The sequence below is a fragment of the Dama dama genome, chromosome 23 (genome assembly GCF_033118175.1).
Source record: "Dama dama isolate Ldn47 chromosome 23, ASM3311817v1, whole genome shotgun sequence".
Classification (NCBI taxonomy): domain Eukaryota; kingdom Metazoa; phylum Chordata; class Mammalia; order Artiodactyla; family Cervidae; genus Dama; species Dama dama.
Window position 1 is genome coordinate 76,769,662 of NC_083703.1, and position 12,132 is coordinate 76,781,793.

The following is a 12,132-nucleotide window of genomic DNA, read 5'->3' on the forward strand; positions in this document are numbered from 1 at the left end:
GAAAGGGTTTGGGCAGTTTTTGTTCACTCTGTCTCCAGCACTTAGTATAGTGCCTGATGCATAACAGTTGCTCAATAAATGATTGGTAAATGAATGGACATCACATCATGTATGGACGTGAGAGTTGGACTCTAAAGAAAGCTGAGCGCTGAAGAATTGATACTTTTGAACTGTGGTGTTGGAGAAGACTCTTGGGAGTCTCCTTGGACTGCAAGGAGATTCAACCAGTCCATCCTAAAGGAAATCAGTCCTGAATGTTCATTGGAAGGACTAATGCTAAAGCTGAAACTCCAATACTCTGGACACCTGATGCGAAGAACTGACTCATTTGGAAAAGAACCTGATGGTGGGAAAGATTGAAGGAAGGCAGGAGGAGAAGGGGACGACAGAGGATGAGATGGTTGGATGGCATCACCGACTCAATGGACATGAGCTTGAGTAAACTCTGGGTCTTGGTGGACAGGGAGGCCTGGCGTGCTGCAGTCCATGGGGTCACAAAGAGTCGGACACATCTGAGCAGCTGAACTGACTGAACTGAAATGAACGAACAGCTCCAAAAACCAGAGACACCGCAGCACCAACCGTGGCTTCCTGGAGGTAATCGGGAAGACAGGAGGGATTTGCTAAGAAAGCTCCATCTTCACCGTGTGATTCACTGTGTTTGGTGCTGTCTTCTCCCCTCCCCCACCACCCACCCCAACATAAAGTTTTCTCCCGTGCCACCTAAAACACTTTGGCAAGCTGCCAGTGGTACACGGCCCCTGCTCTGAGAAACACACCCCTCCCCAGTCATCCCCTGGCACCAAGAACTGATGCCAACACCGCCTTAGTGATGGACCACAGACCATCCCCAGGGCCACCCCACCCCTGACGGCCAAGCAAACAGAGGTGACAACCAAATGGCGAGGTGCTCAGGCTGTGTGTGGGTGACAGCTCCATCACCCCGCCAACAGGCGTGGGAGGTGCAGAAAACACCAGAGTCTGTGCAGGGCCCCAAGGCTCTACCTCGAGCAGAGACTCTGAACAGCGTCCCTGACACAACAGCCCTGCAGCAGTGGTCCCAGAAGATGGCTCCCTGTTTGGGCCCAAGAGGTCTGATCAGACTCCTTACGGAGGTGAGGACAAGGGGTAGGTAGGAAGGAAGACAGGTCTGGAGGAAGGGGAGAGTCCAGCCTTTGGTTTCAGACGTGGTAGGCAGAAGATGCCTGTGAGACATTCAGGTGGAGAAGCCAGTGGCAAGACGAACAAGCCCACAGTTCAGGCAAGAGGTACAGGCTGGAAGTCACTGGGCAGAGATGGGGGTCTGAAGCCATGGGAATGTCCACCTCGAAACTTCTACGTGGGTGTTCACAGCAGCACTAGTCACAAAAGCCAGAAAGTGGAAACAACCCAAGCACCCTTCAACTGATGAACGGATACACATCAGTTCGCGATACATCAGAACGCGGTATCCCCACACAAGGGAATGTCATTCCATCACAAAAAGGAATAAAGATGTGATGGACACGATGACATGGATGAGCCTTGAAGACACTCTGCTGAGTGAAAGGAGCCAGACACGAGAAACTACACTTCATACGACTACACTCACATGAAATGTCCAGAGTAGGCAAAATCGCAGGAGCAGAAAGTAAATGAGTGCTTGCTGGGGGTCTGGCGGGGAGGAAGGGAAAGGGAAGTGGCTGCTCGTGGATCCAGAGTTTCTCTCGGGAGTGATGAAAATGTTCTAAAATTACTGTGCTGGTGATGGTTGCACAACTGTTGAATCTACTTTAAGAAGGAGGGGCACAGAATGGTCGAGGCTACTGCAGACACAGTGCAGATGGAGAAAGGCCCCTGGACAGAGGCTGGGGCCCACCTATGCTTGGAGGCCTACAAGGTGAGGAAGCAGCAAAGGAGACTGAGAGGGAGGGGTCAGAGAGGCAGGAGACAAAGCGAAGAGGAGACTGGAGGGGCAGCTGTCCCCTTGAAGCCGATGGGTACCCTCACTTGGCCCCCTGCTGGCCTCAACCCTGCTTCCACTATGGACATGGGTCCAGTCCCAGACTGAGAGCTCCTAGGGGCAGGCCCTGGGTCTGCCTTGCTCGTGACTGCGGTCCTGAGGTGTGGCAGAAGCTGGTGTGCAGCAAGCAACGTCAGACACACACGTCACCCGGCGACAGCTACAAGGGTCAGGGTCAGTGGGTCTCCCCTCGGGCACCTGCCATCTGAGCCCCGGGGGCATCACCCCAAGCCTGAATCATTCTCCTGGAAACGTTGATGGAAAACTCAACAAAGCCTGAAAATGCCAACTGTCTATCCCAGGCCTGGGCTGCAGGCTGAAATAGAATGTTCCGGCTATTCTTAGGCAACATTCAAGTTCAGCTTTTTGGGGCAGTTCCCAAAAGAGGCTTTCATTCTCGCTTCTTCCCCCTTCCCACCCAGGCTCCTCAACCCTGTTCGCCTCCTCAATTCAAAGTTCAGCTCAAACAAGGGGGCTCAGACAGAAGGCCACGGGGACAGCTGCGAGGGCGTCAGAGTCGGAGGGGGTGGGGGCAGGACAGAGGGTTGGGGCTCAGCTGCCCCACGCTCGTGGGATCATCTTTGGAAATCTGCTGGAAAATGTGACAGGACGGAGGAACTCAGGAGGGGTACGAAGAGTTCCCCTCCACCCCAGCTGTTTTCTGATGCAAACATTCCAGCTGCGGGTGCCAAAGGCCAGGACACTCTGAGCAATTGTGCCAGGCGGGAGCATGGCATGGCCCCACGGAATCTCGGGCCCTGCTGGCTGGTCCCCAGGGCTCTCTGAGCCCCAGATAAACACAGCTGGAGATGGAGGAAACAGGGAGTGTAAATAGCCATTTGGTCTGGAGGGAAACCCACAGCCCTGCTTCCTCACTGTTTCCTGTGGGCAGTTAATCCTGCATCAGTTGCCAGTGGGTTCTGTTTCTCTCTGCTCAGGGAAACCAGAGCCCAGCATCTCCGCCAGACCAAACTGCAGCCCCTGGGGCTTAGCAGGTCCCAGACCCAGCTGGACTTCACATGGTGAGCTTAGAGGCCCCGGGGAGACACAGGTCCAGCCCCCCGGCTTGTTAAAAGACAGAAACTGCCTTTCCGAGTGGCCACTGGGATCCTAGACTTTCCCAAGGTCCAGAAACCAAACATTAATCCCTAGGCAACCTTGGCTGGGGTCTAGGGCTATAGCTGGTGATGCTTCTAATCGGTCACATATTCAAGGATTTGAAATCCAGGAAAGAAGGGGCAGACCAGCCACTGAGCCACAAAACGCAAGGCTACCAACCTTCCCCAGACCCCATCTAGGGAACTGAGAAGGCCAGCACCCCCGACACACCAGCGCTTTGGCAGTTTAGACTCTCCAAAGTGCTTCTCAACAGGCCGTGTAGCCTGACGGTTAGAGGGCAGAACTCTAGCCTCGGACTGCCCGGGTTCCAACCGTGGTCCCTGCTGCTTACCTAACGTGTGGCCTTAAACGGGCCACTTCCTTTCTCTGCCTCTGGGCCTCATCTCAAAAATGAGGCTGATCCCAGTGCCTACCTCATTGAGTTAAGAATTAAGTAAATAAATGTTTGATCACGATATCAACCCTACCTGTTTGTATTGATACTAACACTGTGTTACAGATGGGAAACTGAGGCACGGGGAAGCCCCAAGTTTACGCAGCCAGTAAATGGCAGACCCAGGATTCAAACCCAGACAGCCTGTGACTGCAGTTCCTGGCTCTCATCCAGGGGTCAGCAAATTTTCTCTATAAAGGGCCAGATTGTAAATATTTCAGGCTTTGCTGGCCACATCCGGTCTCTGTCACATATGCTTCTTTGTTTGTCTTGGGGGCTTTTTTAACAACCTTTAAAAAAATGCAAACACCATTCTTAGCCCGCAGATTATACAAAAACAGTCCATGAGCTGGATTTTGGCACACAGACCACAGTTTTGCCAGCCCCTGCCCTGAACCACCACAGAACGCTAACTCTTGGACACCAGCAACTGATGCAAGTTTGGCAAACACACCAAAGACATCAAACAAAGCCCATCTGCAGGTCCACTGCAGTCTACAGGTTACCAGTTTACAAGTTCCACCTGGAGCTTCTTCAGCACCAAGGTGAAGAGGTGAGCCTCGTATGGCATTTCCAACATCTGTTTGGGGATCAAAGCAGCTGCAACAACTGTAGATGGTTCTTCCGGATCCCCGGGGCAGACAAACAGCAGCAGGCAAGAGGAAGCATAGGGAGAACTGGGTGCCACCACCCATCGCTATACACGTGAAAGGTCTGTGTTCACAGGCAGAGTGGATGGCCCTCAAAAGGGTCTGGTCCAACTCAGAGGCTCAAGGGTCACCCATCGCCTCCAGCAGAAAGGTTTGTTCAAGAATACCCTAGTATCAGGCTGGCCAAAATTCATTTGAATTTTTCCATTACATATCATGGAAAAACCTGAAGAAACTTTTTGGCCATCTCAGTACTTTCCCCCCTTCCCTCTCCCTTTCAGCTCAAGGAGCAAAGATGCGTGTGGCCCCAGTGAGCAGGTGTGTGAAAGAGGCACCACCAGCCAACTTAATCCACCAGCAGGGACCCCAGAGAACAGCTGTCAGACGCAAGGCCTTCAGGACGGAGCCAGGGCAGGCCCAGGCCAACAGCCACCATGACTAAGGGCTGAAAACCCTGGGATGAAAGCAGTAGATGGTGGCATAGCCATCCACCCAGCCAGGGACCTGCCCAGAAGCCAAATCCGAAGCTGATAATCAAGGCTTCTCAGGCTCCCACGCAAGCAGCACACCTTCCCCTGGTCTGCCTGACCAAGACTAAGTCAAATGTGGGTGGGCAGGGAAGGAGACAGCCGATGCGTGGATGGCTCTGGTTCGCCCACCCAGCATCTCCCCGCCCCATCTCCCGGCCCCAACCCCTCATCCACAAAGAACCCAGACTTTGGTGAGGGGGCTCCCTCTCTCTCCATCACTGGACTTGCGGCCTGTGCAATCCAGGGATTGGTTGGAGCACATGACACAAGTCTGTGCCAATCAGAGCTCACTTGCTCAGGGTGAATGGTTCAGGGGTGGAGCACCTGACTCTGGTCTCTGCCAATCAGAACATGACACTGCCCTGCTCACTGTTATTGGACCATATCTCAGCCAATCAGAGCTCATCATGATGGGGTCAGGGGTCCCAAGTCCAGGTGTCCAAATCCAGGCAAATGAGAGGCAAATAAATAACACAAGCAAAGACTTACTGTAATTGGTTCAAATTCAAGCACTGTGACTCAGGCCCAAGTTATTCCTAATGTCGCATTCTCCTGGCCATAGATGGCTAAAACCTGAATGACTCTCAGGACTTTTGTCAGAGCTGCTGGAAATGAGGCTCTCTCTTCTCCATTGTCTTTGAACTGGATAGGTTGCAAGGCTGCAGCAAATACAGCCACTTGCTACCACACTGAAAAGAAAGCTTTGAAAGGTGGGAAGCAGAACTGAACCAGAAAGAAAGCGGCAGGACCCTGGCTTGGATGCAGCCCGGCCCAAAACTAACGTCACCCCTAGGCTTCTCAGCTACTTAAACCAGCAAGCTTTATATTTTGCTTAAGCCTGACAGAGCTGAATTTTCTGTCAGTTCAAAATCAGGGAAAGACACTACATTGTAAAGGAATTATACTCCAGTAGAATTTTTTTTTTTTTAATCGGCCAAAGGAATAGGGGGAACGACTCACCTTGAGGAGGAGGGGGTACTTGCAGATCCTCTGAATAGGAGACAACAGGTAGCCCTCCAGAGGGATGTCCGTGGTCTTCCGGCCTCCGAGAAGCATGCAGCTCTGCAAAGAGACAGGAGACCTTCATCAGAACTCACCAAGGACAGCCAAGGAGTCTGGTCACCCTCAAATAATCATGGGAAGCGCTTGCAAAACGGAGCTATATGCAAAAACTTTGGAAGCAACTTAACAACACCGAGGACAGGAAGAAATTTGTAAGGTCTACAATCCAGCACAAACCCTAGATCAGAAGTTGACAAACGATAGCCCAGGGGCCAAATCCTGTTTTGTCAATTAAATTTCTTATTGGAACACAGCCATACTCATTTGTTTACATACTGTCCATGACTGCATCCAAGCTATAATGGCAGAGCTGAGTAACTGTAATAGAGACCTTATAATTGCAAAACCCAAAATATTTACTCTCTGGCCTTTTACAGAAAAGTCCCCCAACCCCTGATCTACAGAAACTCACACACACGCACCAGGACACAGGAACATGGACACTCAAAACTGCCTTGTTTGTAGCAGCAAACAACGGAAGGCAACCTGAAAAATGTCTGCAGATTTCTACAATGGTATACTACGCACTCGTGAAAACGGGAGAACTGAAGCTCTCTGTAGCAATATGGGTGAACCTCAAAAACATGCTCTTGAGCAAAAAAAGGAAACAAGAGTATGTATGATGTGAACTCATTTATATAAAGCTTTGAACGACACACAGAACAAAACTAGACATTCTTTACAGAGAATCTATGGGTACTAAAGCAGAAAGTCATGCATGGGAAAGAAATGTACCAAGTTACAAGTCTACCACGGTCTCTCTCCACACCCCTCACAGTCCCTAATGAGGGGCTGTCCCTAGCCAAGTCACAGTTCCTAGTCCAGTCGCTAGGGCTCACCACGGCCCAGTGAATGAATGAATGAACGAATGAGTCAATGAACAAACTGCCAGCACATCCAGCAATGAAGGGGTCTCAGCCTTCCTCCTCAACAGCATGCTCGCAGACTGGAAATGGAACAGGACTCCTGGGAAAAGGGATTCCCATCCTATCAATCATTCATTCATTCTACAAATACACAATGCGTGCTTACTATGCGCTGGACACAGTTCCAAGCACTGGGGAACTGCTCAAGAAAGCAGACAAATTCCCTGCCGTACGGTCAAGGCTAAATAAGACTAGAGAACGTTTACCATGCGCTGACCATGCTTAAGGTTCTGTGCCTCGGCTTCACCCACAAGTAAAGTTTATGCTCACAGCCCTAGAATGAACCAGATCCCCATTCCAGATGGGCAAACTGGCACTCAAGAGCCGGAAGCACTGGCCCAAGTCTCAGATCTGCGTCCACTGCCTCTCGGGGACCTTTGCGACGCTCTCCTTGGAGAAGCAGAGTCCCAGGGACCCTGGGGCCCTGCTCTGGCAGGAGAGGCATGGCTCCCAGCCCCACATCTACGCCTGGCACAGACGGGGGGTCGGGGCTGCAGCAGCTGGGATATGCCAGGCCCCATGCCGTTCACACTCGGGCCTTTGTCCTCCGAGCCAGCGGTCCCCACAGGCTGCCCTGGTGATGTCAGCTCTGGGCAGAGAGAGGGGGACTGGGAGTGGAGGCTGCTTTCCAGACGCCCCCAGGGCTTGGCGGGAGAAAGGCCTGGCTCTTTGTTCAGGATCAAGAAGTTTTCATAGGACTGTCACAGCCACCACCTCCTCTTCACCCCAAACATCCTAGATTATTGTTTCACTTTATTTTCATTTAAAAAAAAAAAAAAAAAAGCAAGCACACACAGAGCTATTCACTATTCTAATAAGATTATGCCCCGGGCAGTATGGGAAGAACTTTTGAGAATCCTCTCTTCAAACCATCCTAATCCACAGAACTGATCCAGGTGACGTGTCATCCTCAGCCTCTTCCCAACCTTCTAAAGGCAGCTGTGCCCGGCGTGGTCCCAGGTCCTCTTTCCACCCACGCTTATCCCCACCTTACCTCATCCAGACCCATCACTCTCACCTCTTTAACCGTCCTTTATGAAGAAACACTCAGCTTTCTATCTCCAGCCTGGCCCCTCGGCTCCCTACACCCCATACTCAAATCTCTGATTCTGGCCCAAATTCCCACCTGGAAATCTAACAGGCATCGTAAACCTCATATATATCCAAAAGGAAATTCTTTTCTATTTACCTCTCATCCTGGCTCCGACTCAGCCTTCACCATTTCAGGAAATCATATCTCCACTCTTCCAGCTGTTTGGGCTCCAAACCCTGGAGTCATCTTTGATTCCTCTCATTCATTAATACACCAAAGCCAAGCACACAGCAAATGTTGTCAGCTGGACAATCGGACTCTACATGAATCCGACTACCTCTCAAACTCAAAGTTTTTTTTTCAAAGAGTGGTAAAACTTTTTGATAGCCAATGTTACCTATATATCTTGGTGATATATAGCATATTAATGTATAATATGGGCTTCCCAGGTGGCTCAGTGGTAAAGAATCTGCCTGCCAATGCTGGAGATGTAGGAGATGTAGGTTCAATCCCTGGGTGGGGAAGATTCCCTGGAGAAGGAAATGGCAACCCACTGCAGTATTCTTGTCTGGAATATTCCACAGACAGAGGAGCCTGGAGGGCTACAGTCTATGGGGTCACAAAGTCAGACACGACTGGATGACAGAGCCCTCAAACACTACCACCCCATCTTCACCACCATCATCTCTTGCCTGGATGGTTGCAGCAGCCCTTGAAGGGGATTGAATCATGGCCCCCCCCAAGTGTCCCGCCCACCCGGAATCTCAAAATGTGACCTTCTTTTGAAATAAGGTCCTCACAGATATAATTAGTTAAATTAAGATGAGGTCATTCTCATTCGGGATTAGGGTGGGCCTGAAACCAACCAGCTCCGTGCCTGTGAAAGAGGAGGACAGCACACAGAGAAGGCAGACAAGTGAAGAGGGAGCCAGAGGCTGAAGGTCTGGTCCACAAGGCAGAAACACGTGAGGCCACCAGAAGCTAGCAGAGCAAAGGCAAGGTCCTGCCCGGGGGCCTTCGAAGGGAGCACGGCTCTGCCGACACAGTGGTCTGAGACTTCGGGCTGCAGCAGTGTGAGAGAATCATTCTGTTCTAAGCCATCCAGCTCATGAGCATTGTAACAGCAGCCCAGGGCAACCCACACAAGCCCCCAGCCTGGTCTCCGCCCAGCTTCCACCGTCACAGGGCCAAGGAGAGCCGTCCAAAATGCAGATGAGTGCACGTCACTCCTCCGCTCAGAACCATCCCATGGTTTGCATCCCACTCAGACTAAAATTGAATATTCTATTGAAAGGACTGCCACATGCTCCAACCTGGATGCATCTCACAGACGTTCTGCAGAGCGAAAGAAGGCAGACACAAAAGCCTCCTTGTGACTCCATTCATGAACCATTCTAGAACAGGCAAAACTAACCTTTCGTGAGAGAACCTGGCACAGAGGTTACCTCTGGCTGCACAGAGGGGCATGACTGGGAAAGGGGATGGAGGAGGGCGCTTTCCGGAGTGATGGAAGGGTTCTAAATCTTGATCTCGGGGGTGGCTCCACGGGAGCACACATATGGGAGAATTCATTATGCTGTGAGTACATTCACTGCACGTATGCTACCCGGCAATAAAAAAAGCTTTCTAAAAATCTCAGATTCGCTCCATTGTCTAGATGCTCCTTCATAATCTGGTCTCTTTCAGTCTTTCTCCTACCTCGCGTCCTTCTACTTTTCCTCTCAACTCTCCAATACAACCACCGTGCCCTTCTTGCTATCCCCCAAACACACGCAGGCCTCAGGACCTTGGCACTTGCAATCCTCTACCTAGAATATTTTCCCTCCAGATACGACTTGTCTCTCACTCTTAATTTTATCCAGGTCTCTGCTTAAATGTCACCTAAGATGCTGTTTATCCAAAGAACCATCTAAAATAGCAGCCGCCACCCAAAAACATCCTGTCGTCCTTAACTTACTTTATTTCCTGCAGAGGACTTAATGCCACGTGACATACTGTGGAAATCTCCCCTATGAGAATGGCCATTCCATGAGAGCAGGGACTCTTCTTGCCTTGGTCACTGTTGCATCCCCAGGACTTAGAATGATCCCGACCACATGTCAGGCAACTCAAAATGAAACTGGTGAATGAATAAGTGAATCCATTATCCCCATTTTACAGACAAGAAACTGAGGCACAGAAAGATGAACTCCCTGCCCCATCTCTCCGCTAGTGCACAGCACATCATGAATGGAAAGCAGATGGTGTCTGTTCCCAGTGCCTTAACATCCCATAATAGGCTCGAGACGGCTCTTCTGCAGGTGGCCAGGAGCCGGGAGATGCCAGCAAGGAGGAAAACAGATGGTGTGTGTGCTGGCGCCCCACACCTCCTCCCCCTGCCCAACCCGGCCCGCCTGGCTGCTGCTAGGAAAAGGGCAGCCCGGTCACCAGGAAGACTGCAGGAGAGAGAGGAAGGGGAAAAGAAGGGAGTCCCTTTTGTCCCAAACCCCTGAAAACAACTTCCTGACATCTTCCTGCTTCCCAAGACAGAGCTGAGCCCAGAAGGTGGGACTCGGGGGAGTCCAGAGCCCAGGCAACTGGACCACTACTGAGTTTTGGGCCAATCACAGAAACATACCCACGTGTGTAATTTTACACGGCCTGACTTAACTCTGTTTTGTGTCACTTCTGAATACGAGTGGAAAAGGAAAGATGCAGATACCAGCAACAAAAAGCATCATCAGTCCTGAACACTTAAGATGCTTGGGACAAAAGCGGAAATCAGTTGACCAATCTGTCCTGCCTCAGATGCTCACTGGAACTGGGCCAAGCAACACCAGCTCACTAGTGAAGGAAACATACTTCGTGACTCAAATCCTGGAAATACATTATTGGAGACTGTGCACTCGGGCAAAGTGCAGTTAAGAATTGCATTACGTAGTTTAGCTCTCTGGGCATGTGGTTAAGACGCTTTATGCCAGGTCAGCTGACTGTTTACTTTTGTGCGCTGAATCCTGTGTGTGCTTTCAGGCAATAAAATAGTATGGGGGCTTGGTGGAGGCTGGGGTGGTCTGTGACTGAATGAGCAGGGAACTCAGAGTCAAAAAATAAAGAGCCAAACCCACGAGAAGCACAATCACTTTTCAAGTATGTACTCTCAGAAAGTCACTTAATATTTTGGAGTCATCAAAAAGACTTGTGGCAACGTCTAGGTGGTGACCCTGAATGTATTCTTCTTCCATAGCAAATAAACTTTCAGCTAGGCACAGGGCTGCCCAGAACAAAGCTTAGATTTCCCAGCCTCCCTTGCAGCTAGGGATGGCCATGTGACTAAGCTCTGGCCAATGGGATGTGAGAAGAGCTGTGTGCAGCCTCCCACGGTGCCCAGAGAAGGGGAGGGGCCGGCCCTTCTTCCCATCATCCCGCATCTTACTACCTGCAGTGTGCAAGTGGTGCGATGTCATCTTAGACCATATCAATGATGAGGGCATACACTGGGACACTGACCCCGACATTGGGGCCCCTATAATAGCCCTAGATTGTCTATTTCCACATTAGGAGAGAAATACAATGTCTACCTTGTTTAAAGGGGCTTCCCTCGTAGCTCAGTTGGTAAAGAATCTTCCTGCAATGTAGGAGACACAGGTTTGATCCCTGGGTTGGGAAGATATCCTGGAGAAGGAAATGGCAACCCACTCTAGTATCCTTGCTTGGAGAATCCCCATGGACAGAGGAGCCTGGCGGGCTACAGTCCATGGGGTCACAAAGCATTGGACACAACCGAGCCCTCTTCATCCTGGAGTTGCTTGGCTATGAGAGGCACAGGCGTGGAGCTGCTAAAATCCACACTGCCACCTCATGAGGAAAGCCTGCCTGGCAACGGAGCCCAGGTGAGAAGAGCAGAACCAAGAGACACTGCTGGTGGTGTCCCTGGGACGCCCAGACTCTGCCGTACCTGAAGCTGTCTTAGGTCTTAAACTTCCCAGAGGAGTGAACTAGTAATTTTTTTTTTCCTTAAGCCAATTTTAGCCAGATTTTCTTCCACTTACAATTAATAATCCTAATGATATAATTGGGGCTTTCCTGATAGCTCAGATGGTAAAGAATCTGCCTGCAATGCAGGAGACCTGGGTTCAAGCCCTGGGTTGGGAAGATCCCCTGAAGAAGGAAATGGCAACCACTGCAGTACTCTTGCCTGGGAACAGACACGGACAGAGGAGACAGGCAGGCTACACAGTCCATAGGGTTGCGAAGAGTCGGACACAACTGAGCAACTAACATACACACACACACACACACACACACACACACACATGTGCGCGCACACACACACACACACACGCACGCACACACAATAATATAATTACTACTACTGCTGTTATCAGTTTTATCAGGATC

The 12,132-nt window shown here is 50.7% G+C and overlaps 1 protein-coding gene across 1 annotated transcript in view; it reads right to left on the minus strand.

Annotated features, from left to right (window-relative positions):
- Nucleotides 1-12,132, minus strand: part of PREX1 (phosphatidylinositol-3,4,5-trisphosphate dependent Rac exchange factor 1) — a 174,944-nt gene that overhangs the window by 77,356 nt on the left and 85,456 nt on the right. The window contains exon 5 of the mRNA XM_061127442.1: nucleotides 5,695-5,796. Coding sequence (XP_060983425.1) covers nucleotides 5,695-5,796 — 102 coding nt within the window. The remainder of the gene's footprint in view (nucleotides 1-5,694; nucleotides 5,797-12,132) is intronic.